Below are 14,337 nucleotides of genomic sequence, written 5' to 3'. Positions count from 1 at the left end.
ACATACCTTTAGAAATCTGGCCTTATCTAATAAGTTGAGTATTTCACCTGCAATCGGTTTCTCTTGCTTTATTCACATATAAATGCCAGCTCCGAGATAAAGCTTTTTCACTGATTGACACGTTAGTGAAAATGTGGTTCAAGGCTCTGTTCACAGAGAAAGGAGCAGACTGAAAACAGTACAGTTCTGTACGAGACATCTAATCTATCCAAAAAATCTAAAGAGCCTTTACTCACAAACAGCACCTCTCAAACACATGCAGTAGACTAGATGCACAGTAGCAGTATGATATAAAAAAATTTGCGAAGAATGGATTTCTGCCCATGGATCACTGGTATTTATGCAGTATAACTCGAGGGAATTATGGCAGCACTGATTTCAGCTGCAGTTCTGTACATGAAGAAGAAAATGTATATTAAAGCTGCATTAACCCTCTCAGCCATTCCATTTCTAAACACAGCATAAAAGGTACTGTTGCTCACTGAGGCATTTCATTATCTATATGTCCTTTCAGTCCACCTGGGTTTTTTTTCTCCTTAAGATGTTCTTAAAATGGCAAAAACCCGTGTGCCACATTAACGTGACCCACCTTTACCCCTTCAGTAAGAAGGCACTGTTTTATACATATCATTTTCTCTGTTTTTGAAATGCTTTTCTGCAGCCAATGTATCATTGTTAAATGCTTTCCATGCAACAGATGGAAATATGAAATGACAACTTGAAATGTAAAGCCTGCACTGACTCACACACAATTAAGGAGGTATTTAAAGAGAAGTAGCTTGACAGTATTTGGAAAGGAAAATCAGCTTTAGCAGGAGTGTTCCAGTCTGGTACTTGTTTTGGGCCAAAAATAAAATGCATATGCCTTTGAATATGGCTCTGCAGAAATATTCTTCATCCTTAAATAAAAATTAGCCCTAAGATTAGTTTATATAAAAATCTCATCTGAAAGGGAAGGCCATTTCCCGTCTTATTAACTTTTTATTTGCTTTATTTTTCTACTTCCCAGTGTAGGTTCCAGAGGAACATTTGATTAATTTGTGCTGTCTGCAAGTCAGGCTTTTAACCTCTGGGAAAGCTCTAAACACTTTAAAAGCTTACAGCCTTAAAACGGATTGTCAAAGTAAACTTAAACTAAATAGAGGTCAACAATCTAAGGTTATTTTAGCTTTTCTAGGGAAAACGGATGCTCATTGGAAAGACTAGTTTTCGTAGGCTGGTTACACTTATTCAGGTTACACTTAACCATCTGCTCTTTGAATACAGAGCACCCCTTGCTGTTTGAATGCACTACTGCTTCTGTAAATGAATACAACAGTCCAAGCAACCTAGGAAAAATATAAGCTACCTCAAGGCTAATAGATTTGCAGATTTTAGCAGGAAGGGCTACTGCTGGGGCTTCCCAGGGCTCTCCAGCATTGCTTTGGAAAAGAGGGTGCTGAGAGCCATGTGAATCTGTTAGATCCATTCTCGACAGTCTATGTGCTCTTGAAACACAGCCTGTTTCCCTAAGTTTCATTCTTGACAACGATGCCACACAGAAAAACATTCCTGTTTTGATGCAGATCGGATGTGAATGTGCAGTTACACTGAATGCTGTAACCTGAAGTCAGGTCTCATCCCAGAGTTAAAACTACTCTCAAGGAACATACTCTTTGTTCTGGTTTTCCCTCCCCTCCCCACCCTTCCTCCCCCCCTTCAAGCTGCAACCAAGTGTTCTTCAGTTACAATATAGTTTTCTTTCTCATTTCCTTGGGAACACATTGCGCAGAAACAATCAAACCAAGATAAGGTTAAAAAAAAAGTAAGTTTTACAAATTCACATTCTAACCAAAAAATTCTACTGTGCAAATTAGAGAGAACCATTGTTTCATGCTGTAGAACAGTGTTAGAACCCACATTTTAATAAAAGAGAAAAATCTTACTTTCCAAGGGCAAAGCATTCCAGTTTAACAGATGAGCCCTTCGCTGCATATGTTGTTTCTGGAAAACGTACTTCAATCTTTGGTTCATACTCCCCCATCACACCTGTTGAACATCAAAACAGCTAGCACTCCAGTTGAGCCTCAGACCTGTCTAGTACAACAGAATTTCAGTGTAAAAGAAAGGATGGCATTAATAATGTTAGAGCCTTACGTTCCACCCGTGGCAATCAACACATGATGTCTATGGAGCAGACTTAGCCTGTTGGGTGAAATTCAGCCCTATGCTGAAAGCTTAGGTGAAATCTGTAAGTTCTATGCATTTGAGAGTTGAAGAGCATGACTTTATACAAGTTCTACAGTACAAGTATGTTGTGCATTCAGGTTTTAGAGATAATTTAGAGTTCACATCTCTTAAGAGGAGTTAACAAGCAATGCCTTTAACATCGGTCACTTCACTGAGTGGCCACTTCTCTGCGCACTGAATAGATTCTGGGTCCAAGAGAGAATTATGGATTTCTCTGTGTCCAAAGTACTTGTAGAACACTTAAAACTTTTTTAAAACATCCAATCATGAGCTCTAGGCTTGAGAAAGGCTTATGTAATTAGATGTAATGATCACATTTGAAAATCTGGCTGAACATCCAATAAACTACAGATAATCCATTATCAGTTTAGGGCAGATCCTACACTCAAAATGAACCAATTCTCATTTTATTAATTTGTAATTATTATAATATTATAATAACATTATATTAATTTATATTTATATTTTATATTTGCACCATTGCCTTAGAGGCTGCCTGTTTAGGACCCAATCCGGAGGCCACCAAAGTGAATGGAAGAAGATAAAGAGACTGATAGAATGAGTCTGAGAAAAGGAATAAAGCAGGGTGATGAAAAGGAAGAAGATAGTCAGAAAAGATCTTAAGCATTTACTCTCACAGTTTGTACCAAATTATTAAGTTTTGAGCTGTGGAACTATAACTTTGTTTTGGGTGATCTGATTGAATATGTTATAAAGCAGCATAGTCTCACAGTGGAAGTATTATTCTATAATGCACAGCTGAGTTTTATTTATCCTAGAAACAAAACCCTATACAGACTTTTGTTACCGATTGCTGCCACTGCTTTGCAAACAGTACAAGTATACTGAAATTTAGGTGAGCAAACTTACAAAAGGAACTTTGTGTAAAGATTTCCCAGGTATGTATTTTTCACTGTGAACATTTAATTAGAACTGTTGCCAGAACGGTATTTGTATACGTGCAGGGGAGTTTCTCACCTCAGTGACTCACTTTGAAACAGCTTTCTAGATCTGGTATTTGAGCTATACCTAGATTATAAATTTAGAAGGCTTTGCCAGATTTGAGCCTCAACACAGGCATCCGTAAGATGAAAAACATTAATATACCATTTGACATTCTCTTGCTATTTTTCAATGATCGCGAACACTGCTTTCTTTGCATATGTTTATCTCATCTCCCTGTCCCGACAGTTCGTATCTCATTTCAATCCAGCAGAAACTGCGGGATCACGTCCCACTGCATGACTTTTTACTGGGAGCCTTTTACCTCCGTGAGGATGTATAGCGGTACCAATTTCCAAAAACTGGAGATGGACCAGTTAGCGTTGTGCTGCATGTTTTCAGCCAAACATCCCCAGACAACTTACCATCGCTGCGGAGAGTGAGAGGAGTGGGCGGCCCCTGCACGCTTTGCTCTGCTTTAGAGTTAGTTACAACACAGGTGTAATTGCCCACATCTGATGGCTCTACTTTGGCAATGTACAGATTTCCCGTTTCTTGTGAAACAAAGCGGCGGCTATCTTCCTGAACACACAAGGTATTATTGTTGAAGATCCATGTATAGGACAAGCCTAGAAAACATCAGATACATATCATGCATCCTTTCCAGTATAATCTGCTTCCCATTAGTGCTTAAGTGCAATATTGCCAGTTGAAAGAACAAGTCAGTTACAGGGCAAACCACTGGGGATGCACAAATTAGCAAAGGCAAGGTAAGCATTGCTTTAGTTTTAAACTCATTTCAAGCCACTTCAGAAGGTCACAAAAGTTTTTGTCCCCTGCTACTTTTCATTTTCCTGCTCAGCCTGTTTTTAAGTAGGAATGGCAGAGCTGCAATGCCATGAGAAAGCTGTTTTAGTAAATAATTTCTATTTATAACACTTTCCCTCTGAACATCCAGAGCAAATTGCTGGTCACAGTGTAACAGCTCCTTTCTTCACTCTGAATACGGAAAAAAGAAACCTGTAACACAGAGCTTTATCATCAGAACCTTATGAAGGGGGGAGCTCAGCTGCACACAAATATTTTGAAGATTATTTAATATTTGATCCTATTGCACATTTGACCCTTCTCATCTTCCATACCTACATCTGTTCTGTACTACTTGTCCTATTCTAACTTCCTAACCCTCTTCTGCCACTTTTTCCATACAGTGTTTCACAACACATACCTTAACGTATGTCTATAGTCTAAGCAATTTAAAACTAATTTATTTGACTAGCCCACGCTGGAAGGGCATATCTCCATGCCAGCTTACCATCCAAGAACCTTATTTCTCAGAAGGCCTTTTTGGCCAAGCCTTGTTACGTTGCCACCAGCACTGCAGCAAGCAGGTTCAGTGCTTATAACACAGCACGCTGCAGCACGGGTACACCCAAGGTGTCCTGCCAGCCCCGCACTGAGGCTGCTCCGCATCGCTGCTGGCATCCGAAAGCAGGAGCAGGACTGAAATTCTGTCTTTAATAAGGCACAGTAAATCAGAAGTTTCAAAATCTACCAGTTTAGCTTTCCTTAATTAAATGTATAATTCATAAGCTAACAGTGTTCTGCCAACAGCTTGATTTCTACACATTTCCCCCATCAACAATCCCATTTGAAAAAGATTATTTACGTTTCTTCCCCCCCTCCCCAGTTACAACATGGGTACAATATGGTAATAAGTCTGCAAACTCCAGTAGTTTTGTGGAGTTTTATGTTACCATCTTCTAACATTTTAGGACTCTCATTAGAAATGATGCATCTCCAGGGAGCAATCAATGACACTTTCTATACTTGGCTAAATCCTGCAGTAGGCTCTGTTTTACTACAGCTTAATGCTAAACTTTTTTTCTGATGTACACTAAACCTAGAAGATGCGACAGTTCCTAAAATAGTGTAATGCAACATGTGTGTGTACATACATATGTGCATACACACAAGATAAAGCACCATGTTTTCACATTTACATGTCCATGTACTTTTAGGTACCTGATTAAAGCATCTATTTACAGAAGAAAATCTGGAGATGGGTGGGTTTTTCCACAGGGAGGATCAGCCTACAGCTAGATATAAGTGACATAGCCATGACCTGATATGTCTTCCAGAGACATACTAGAAACAGACTATGTTCCTGTCTCAGGCACGAAGTTTGATGACTACAGACTGGCTGGACAAACAGACCAAAGTGACTGGTGTGGGCAAAACACTGGTTTCAACTCATTTTTTGAAGTTCTCTAACCTGCAAGTTAGGGACTGTAAAGTGAATACTTTAATCTATGTTCAATTAAACAGTATGTTGTAAACTTGGGAGTTCTGTGGAAGTCAGATGTGCAAGCTCCTTAGATTTCACAAGAACACCTGAGGGCTGGTGCCCCGATGTGCCTTTCAGGACAGCTGGAACGCTTGCTTTCCTCCTCACACAGACCTATACAAAGGCACATATGGGCTTGTGTGCAACAAAACCTCTCCGAGTGGTTGAACCTGATAGCTGGATGCCCAGACTTCCATGACAGGAGAGTATCTAATTGAGAAACTGGAGGTAATTTAAGAAGTGAGGTAATGGGAAAAAGGAGTTTGGAGGTTCCCTTGCCAAAGTCCAGTTCCAGTGCTGGCAATTACAGGGCTGAAGAAAGAGTGACCCACTCTAACAGGGCATCACCACATGGGTGCCCACGAAGGACCTTCAAACCATCTTATGGCATGCAATCAAAACACAGATTCCTGCTGTAGGACCTGGTGATGCAGCCAAATTCTCTGTGTAGGATAGAGTATATGAATTCTAATAAAACTCTATGAAAACCAACTTTATGCTACACAGACATTCTTCATGAGGTCAATCTGTGAATTAATTAATCAGTAAAAGAGAGCCAGTCCTTGCCTGTCCTGATTTCAGTTATCAGGGGGTTCCCGTTGACTTCATTTTCCAAAGTTTCTGTTACTCTCTCCCTGTCTGTACTCCACCATTGCCTTAGGGCCTATTGATGAATCTTCCCATTAACTAGGAACAAGTGCAGGCCCCTCCTTTTCATATTCAAATCCTTTTTCCCCCCAGTATAAGGGATATAAACACTACCACTCTTCTAACTGCAGGGTCATCATCACCAATCCGCAGGCCATACTTGCCTTGAGCCTAATTCAGTTCCACTAAACTCTGTAGAAACCCTAATTTTAATTGACTTCAGTGGGAGTTGAACAAAATCTCAAGAGAAAGGAATCAAACTTTGGAAATCAAAATTTTTTTCTCTTCTAAGGCATAATATGAGCAGTCTACTCCTTTACACAATATCTTTTCTTAGAAAGTTAAGTGACAATATCAACAGATGCAATAGGCTAGAAAATCTAACGTTGCATTATAAAAGAAGCTACCATTACTTAAACATTTCCATTGTCGATCACTTTGAATAAATCACACATGTAGCAGACTCACTGAATGGGCAAAAGAAAAGAGCAAAGGCCCATGCTATCACTTTTAGGGTTACCTTCATTTGCATGAGTAAATCAGCAGCTGGGAAGAATCTGGTGAAGGTAATGTTGAACAGAAGGTAGCAGAGGCATAGAAGAGAAATTATAAAAAGATAGTAACCTGCTAATGAAGTCTAGCTTAAATGAACTTGAAAATTGCTGCTGCCACCTATTTTATGGAAGAACAAATAAAGTTAAAACTATTTTTTAGTTTATTTTTTTGTTTTCCATTTAACCACAGTATTTCTAAAACAGATAGTGGTTGGGATCACACTTCAACATACCCGTGACAGTCTCAGAATTATTACATTTCAGAGACCTCTATGAAAGGGCTTCAGAACAAAAAGGTCTTACACAGGTGTGGTGCTTTCAGCCCAGCCGGTAACAAAGCACCACGCAGCCGCTCGTCCACTCCCCCCCGGCCACGGTGGGATGAGGAGAAAATACAAAGAAAAGCCCGTGGGTCGAGACAAGGACTGGGAGGGATCGCTCCCCACTTGTGGTCACGGGCAAAAGACAGGGTCAGCTTGGGCAGGAAACAAAATCAATTTCATTTCCTACCAGTCAAACCAAAACAAGGGTATCGGGAAGTAAAACCCAACCCGAGAACACCTTCCCCCGGCCCTCCCGCCTTCCCGGTTCTCTCCGTCTCCTCCCCCCGGCGGCGCAGGGGAACCGGGGACGGGGGTCGGGTCAGTCCGCCAGACCTGCTCTTTGCTGCTCCTTCCTCCTCAGGGGGAGAACTCCTCACTGGTCCCCGGCTCCGCCGTGGGGTCCTCCACGGGAGACAGCCCTTCACCAGCTTCTCCAGCGTGGGGCCTTTCCGCGGGCTGCAGTTCCTCACAAACTGCCCTGGCGTGGGGCCTTCCCGCGGGCCGGTCTTCAGGCACCAACTGCTCCACCGCGGGCTTTACCACAGAGCCGCGGCCATCTTGGGGGGCGTCCGCTCCCCTCCATGGGCTCGGGGGGGGACAGCCTGCCGCCTCACCGCGGGCTGCGGGGGCATCCCCCCCTCGCCGTGCTCCCTCACTGACCTCGGTATCCGCCGAGGGGTTCCTCTCACATTCCAATCCCCCTACTCACTGCAGGTTCCCCCTCTTAAATCTGCTCTCCCACAGGTGTTTCCACTGTCACTGACGGGCTCGGCCTGGGCCAGCGGCAGGTCCGGCTTGGAGCCGGGGGAGCTTCCAGCAGCTCCTCACAGGAGCCGGCCCTGCGGCTCACTGCCCCGCTACCAAAAAAACCCCTGCCACACAAACCCAAAACAACAGGTCTTAGCCATTATCAGCACCAAATATTTTTGTGGGCTTTTTCCCCCCTCTATTTTTGTCCTTTGTGCCTGGGCCTGTTTGGCTGTAACTTTCCCTCTGGAGTAACCACTTTTCATATGATGTTGAAGATGAATCAACATCTCTGAAGCAAGGAAACAGAGCTTTTTCTTTACCAGATGAATTAGCCCAGTTTTCTTATTGCTCTTTTCACTATTGTTAACGTGTGATGTTTTAGAAAAATAAACGTGAGGTAAAACTACATAGTGGGACATAAAGGAGAGAGGAGGCTGGGAAAGGGAGCCCTTCCAGAGGTGTTCACTGATCACAGGGTGCCGCTGTGTGTGGTGAGAAGCAAGCTGGAGTAATTTTGGGCTAGTCCTTACTCAGTGGTGTTTTAGATATGGACCAAAGAAGCAGAATTTGGTCCCAGATCATGGGGGTTTTTTCCTCATACTTTTGAAGGAAATTGCTTACAGTAAAAGTCGATCATGTTCCAAAGACAGATAGAGAGAAACTATGATTTATCCCCAGGTTACAAAAAAATTCTGCTAACTTTATGGAGCTTTATAGCCAGAAAAAATCCCTCTGATATCTGGACCTACAAATAATGACAATATAGAATTCAGAGCACTATGAAAGTTTGAGGACTTAGTTCACAAAAACTAATAAGAATATATTATTCATATAATTTCTACCCTCAACCTATGTGTCAAGGTGTTTCTTAAGACAAGCTTTGAAAACATTAATCACCTTCAGGTAATTAATTTTTTTAATTCTGTCTAGCTGTGGCATAAATATCACAGTACCACTCCTTTTCACATCTACAGCTTAGTGGTCTCAGCCCAAATTAACATATTTGAGCACTGGAATATGGTATTGCTTCTCAAAAGACAGTGATCCCAAAGCTGCTATTGACTCTGTGAGAAGATGCCTTGGAGAGCACAGAACAAGCCTTTTACTTCAAAGGGGCTGCATGTCAGTGGAGGGATAATTACAGCAATGTAGACTTCATTATGCATATGCCAGAGCATGAGCTATTTTATTAGTGCTGCAATCCTAGGATGTGTTTGTTATGGGTTTTTTTGGTTTTTTTGGTATTTTTTTTAAATCCAAGGCAGGTGACTGTGCAGTGTCAGTGTCCCTTCTCATCCCAGAGAGCACCCAGAAGTAGGTTAACTCCAGGCAAGCCCTGCCTGGTGGGCAAGTCCTGAGCTTGGCCAGACAGGAGAGCATTGCCTGTGCCTGCCAGCTGTCAGCACTTTCTTTCAGAGCACAGCTGGGAAAGAAGAGCAGCTGATAATCACTCCTGATATACTAGTCTAGGGAATATAACATTTCAGTGCTTTCTTCAGCCCAAGCAAATTCAAATCAATACTGCTCATTCTGCAGGAGAACAGCTACAGGCTGGTCTCAGGGAAGAGACTCTCCCCCTCCTGCCAGAGCTGGCAGGAAAGGATTAAAGATTCATAGGAGCATTGAGAAATAGGAGCAGAGAGGAAGGGACTCTAAATCCATGACTAAGGCACTCAGCTTTATAAAGGGAGATATGCTTCAAACCCTCACTTTAAGATTATGCATTTTATCAAGGAGACTGTTTAACATAAAATGCAGAAACAACCCAGGGCAGAAGTCAAAGACCCTTTTACATACAGCAGCACTGCCTGTCTCATCCCACCCTCTCCACACACACAGTTTCCTACCCTCTGCTTTCATGCGCACCTCCTTCCCCACCCTTCTGCTGGCTGAGGGTTTGGCATATTCCCCCACTAAGCAGGTGACGGGGCTCCTACTTCCTTAAGAGCATTTTGGTTTTTTTGATGTAGCCTTGGCATAGTAAAGTCAGCATAGAGAAAAGCCTTCAGACTCAGCATCCCAGCTTCAAACCCTGGCAGCTCTTATGCACAAGTAAATGCAAATACATGAGTGATCCTGCAGCTCCTAACAAGATTAGCAACTTCCTTAAAGCTCTGCAGGGAGCCAGCTTGAAGGAAACAGGCCTTATATCAAACTTCACTTCTAGGAAAATAAATGAATAACAGTCCACTCCACAGTCTTGTACCAAGTATTACAATTTAGGCAGCAGCTTCTTAATCATAGTCAGGTCAAGCTCATATATAGCTACAGAAATGAAGGCTTCTTCAGACTCCCTTCCTGCTCCCTACATACTGTTATCTATCTCCTAGCTCTATATAAAGGACTATTTTTTGATAATAAAAGAATACTATATGCTGATTACATAGGGAAAAAAAAAAACCCAGCTGACCTGAAGAACTTAAGCTAGAGAAGAGACACTTCTCAGAGAAAGCAGTACAGCTTACCTCCCCACCTCTGCACTCCAGAGCCCCACTAACAAGCAGAGGAAAGTCACATGCTGAACTTCATAAGATGTGTTAATGAGCCTCATAAATAACAACAGCTGAGGCTGGAGAGCAGCTGGTGCATAAATAGGCAAGGAGGGGCTGGCTGAGGAAAGAAGGGGTTTAAGCAGGGTTGGGTGGTATGGGGCAGCTTTGCTCTTTTCTTTAAAAAAAATTAAAAATTGTAGTTTGGTTTTTTGTTCATTAACTCTAGCAAATTTTTAATGTCTTGGTTGATCTAAGATACAAACTATGCCTTTAAAAGGTGGGTCTTTTTCCTTTTGTTCTTGTTTTTGATCTTTACTGAAAATGCTAATGTTTATTCGTAGCAATGTAGGGTAGGTTCTCTTTTAGTGTTAAATTATTTAGTGTAACTTTAACATAACTGTGCAAGTGTTTTGTTCTCTGAGAGTTAATTTAAGGTCTAAAGCTGTTGAAGCAACCCTTCTGTACTTTTTTCTTGGTTTCATCATATAGCTGCCTAATATATTCTTGATTCCCTATTGGAGTGAAATTGCTTATTTTTCTTATACAAGAGAAATAGGTTATCAGTGCAGTTTCAGTTAAGAAGCATGTATTAAAAAAACAGTAGCAGAGCTGTTATCAACTATAGCAGAAAACTAAGTTAAACTTAAGCTTTAAATGTTTTAAATATATTTGAATGTGGAAAAGTACTTGCAGCATATGGTAAACAGCTGAGTGGTATAATGATATCTGCAGAGGTTGCTTTCCTGTGAACCTAGCAGAAAGTTTAACTTAAGACTGTTTATGGTATAGGGCTAGATAAGCTTGGCAATGTGTTGGTCTCTGTAGTGAGAGGTAGAAAGCAAAGTGAAACCCTTCTCTAGATACTATAGATAATAGAAATATTTCTTGAGCTCTCATTCTATGTACCTATTCCTACTTATTGATGTTATGTGGGAAGAAACTTAAGTCAATAAAAACTCTTTGTTTTCTTAGGTTCTTGCCCTTCTGTCTCTTCTTCTATTGTTACAAGAAGCAGATACAGGCTTTCTAGGTTAGCAGGAAGGCAGGAGGCCTTACTAAGTGCATCCTATTCCAAAATAACTATATTAAGGACAGCTGCTTTGAACAACTGCTGTACAAAGGTTTTCTGTCTTCCTTCAAGTCAAAGGAAAACAAAGCCAGTAACCATCAGAACCATGTTCCTCTTCCCTCTATGTAATGTATGGGTAGGGCCAGGTCTTATGTGACTCATCCTGGGGAAAGAAGCAGCTGGTCTATAGGAAGGAGTGCCTGAAGGGCTGTATCCATCTGCTCTGGCTCCCTTGGGTGTCTTTTAATGACATGGATAACTTCTTTCCAAGAGCACTGTCAGTGTTTTCTACCCAAACAGTTAACCTTGATTTCCCTGTAAATGCTCATACTAGCAAAAAGTCTGTATTGGTTATAGCCTGTATCTACTAAATTGGTTAGGAAATTCTAAGAGCAATTTTATTTCCTAGTGTATAGGACACATTATACAACTTGTATTGTCTTACTCATGTTAACATTATTGGAAAGGCAACTCTTTTCCTGCTGGTATGGTACATTTTCCAAATTCCTTGATATCTAACTAATTCCTGTCACATTTAAAGTACTGTACAGAACACTTGTAATGGAAGCTGTACACAAGGCTAGTAGTCTTTTCTCCTGTAGGTATTGTGAGTCAGAGGCAAGGGTTTCAATTAAAAGAACTAAATATACAATTCTTTTTAATAAAAACTACTTTCTAAGGATCCTGAGATATTATACAACTTATCATAGTTCACACCATGTACTTCATCCCCATGGTATATAATTTTTGGATCATAAATACAGTGTTTATGGATGACAAAAAACTCAGCTTCTGTTGTCTAGAGACTTGTTATTTCAGATAATGTGTTTTTCGGGCCTATTGGTCAACAGCTCACATCTCCAGCTTAAGAAACACTGTGGCAAAGGCTTTGTTCATGGATACCATTTTGTCAGTTCAATTAATCTGGGGTGAATTCACGTGTTAACTGTTTATTTGTTCTGAATGTTTTCTTCTACTCATTCCTATTTGTCAAATCATAATTTTACCCTACAGCAAGAGGAAAATATATAGCTTACTGACTCAAGGATGGATGTGTTGTCTTTCTGTCTGTCCCATTGATACATTTCAGGAACCCTTTCAAGCCTTTTCTGCCCTTAAGGACCAGGTTTCACTTCATCTCCTTGATTATATACTTCTTTCATATGGCTGTAAACACTAAGTGAACTGACATTTCCTCTCTGTTCAAGACTTGGGGCTTTAAATTGATTGATGGGTTTCTCTACTTCTCTGATATACTGCATCCTCTTTATAGATCACTATTTACCTTCTCATGGGAATTTGTCTTATAACTCTGTTTCTTTAAGAAGAATTGAGGAAACACTGCTGAGGGCAGGATATTGGTGCTAGCACACAGAAAACTGCAGCTCCTGTGGATGTGTGGTCACTCCTGCCAAAAGCAGGACATGAGTTGTCCAAGAACTGATTCTTTCAGTCCAGAACAAGACAATTTGGTAACTATGCTATTGATATTTCCCCTTTATTAATATACACTTTCTTTTCCAGGGTAATACTTCCAATCATCTTCAGCTAGTTATGTTAGGAAACCATAGTTCTTAGTCCAGACTTCAAAAGATCTTAAGCAGTTTTGATCTGGGTTCTTACACTCTGGAGGAGATTTGTGAATGTGTATGGCTCAAAAGTTGCAAGAGTCAATGTTGCAGTGGGGAGGGAATAAATCTCAAAAGATGATTTGAGCTTTTTGCTTCTGGTAGGTACAAAAAGTGTTAAGAAAAGACAACAGCAGTGTACATACATGTTCAAGCCTGTGTATTGCTCTGTAAATGCTGATGTTGGAGGTGGTAACACACTTATAAAAAGGGGGAAAGGAAAATTGCAACCCGTACTTAGGGTTTTCTTAGATGAAAAGTCTGAAACATTGTCCTAAATTGGTTCATGGCATCTCACCTGGACTTCACCTCATCCAGGAAGGAAGACCTCAAAACCAGCCTTATGGTTAAGAAGCAGTATTGGGCAATGGCAATAGATGCAAGGCACCCCCAAATCAATTCCCCAGAAAACTCCTTTTCATTCTTTACCTGAAGCACTGAAAATTATCAAGCAACCTGATCTAATCAGGCCTCCTTTAATCAGGGAGTTTATGTCTCCAGAAGTCCCTTCCAATCTAAATTTTTCTATGACTTTTATGATTATCAGGAAGGAGAGAATCAGGTATTCAAGAAGAGAAGACAGATTTTCATGACACATCTAATATGTAAAACACAGGATTCAAATTATAGCATTGAAGTAGCAAGCACTGGAAGGCAAAATAGTCATTCTGTTCAGACCTGAAGTGGTTCTGATGTAGAAAGAATTGCTGATGGCTGCTCTTCTGCCATTTCATATGGGTGAAGGAGCTGAGATAACCAGTTATGTCAGGAGACAGTCTTTTAGACCTTCATGTTTTCTTTGCTTGTGTCACACCCAAAGAGCTAGTTCCTCAAGTAACCATTGATTAATAAAAAAAGCCCCTCCTAAGAAGTGCAAACCCCAGTGTCTTTTAAAGAAATGAAATCCAGCTTTGTTGTAAACCTGTACGCTTCATGCACAAATAAATTCCGGTGCTAATCAGGCAGGGAACTGCATTAGGCTACTTCTGAGCTGTAGCAGTCAATGTTTAGGCTGCACACAACATAGAGTTATTCATCATACCTCCGTAATGTGGTGGAGGGCCACAGAGCAGAACCACTCCTTGTCCTTCTCTGACTGACACTGTGCTTCTTGTTTTTGTTTCAAAATTTTCAAGATCTTAAGAGAGAAGGAGAAAACAAGACCCAGTTATCTGTCAGATTTATTTCTAACTGTATTCCAAGCTATGCAATGTTTATGTAACTCAAGAACATGTTCATATATTCAATAGCATAATATAATCTCAGTAAGTGAATTGACATACTGTATGAAGAAATAGCTTGTCCAGCCTAGTATCTAGTCCTTTGGCAATCATGAGACACCTGTCCATAAAGCA

The 14,337-nt window shown here is 40.9% G+C and overlaps 1 protein-coding gene across 5 annotated transcripts in view; it reads right to left on the bottom strand.

Moving 5' to 3' along the window:
- The window catches only part of CNTN6 (contactin 6), a 150,768-nt gene that overhangs the window by 54,254 nt on the left and 82,177 nt on the right, over positions 1-14,337 (bottom strand). For 3 of the 5 annotated variants that reach the window (XM_052778388.1, XM_052778389.1, XM_052778390.1), the window contains exons 5-7: positions 14,025-14,120; positions 3,597-3,800; positions 1,926-2,028 (exon numbers count right to left, since the gene is read on the bottom strand). In XM_052778388.1, coding sequence (XP_052634348.1) covers positions 1,926-2,028; positions 3,597-3,800; positions 14,025-14,120 — 403 coding nt within the window. Of the gene's footprint in view, positions 1-1,925; positions 2,077-3,596; positions 3,801-14,024; positions 14,121-14,337 lie in introns of those variants that run through there. The other 2 variants (XM_052778391.1, XM_052778392.1) reach the window with 2 other exon arrangements.

The sequence above is a fragment of the Harpia harpyja genome, chromosome Z (genome assembly GCF_026419915.1).
Source record: "Harpia harpyja isolate bHarHar1 chromosome Z, bHarHar1 primary haplotype, whole genome shotgun sequence".
NCBI classification, from domain to species: Eukaryota; Metazoa; Chordata; class Aves; order Accipitriformes; family Accipitridae; genus Harpia; species Harpia harpyja.
This window is presented reverse-complemented; position numbering and strand designations above follow the sequence as displayed.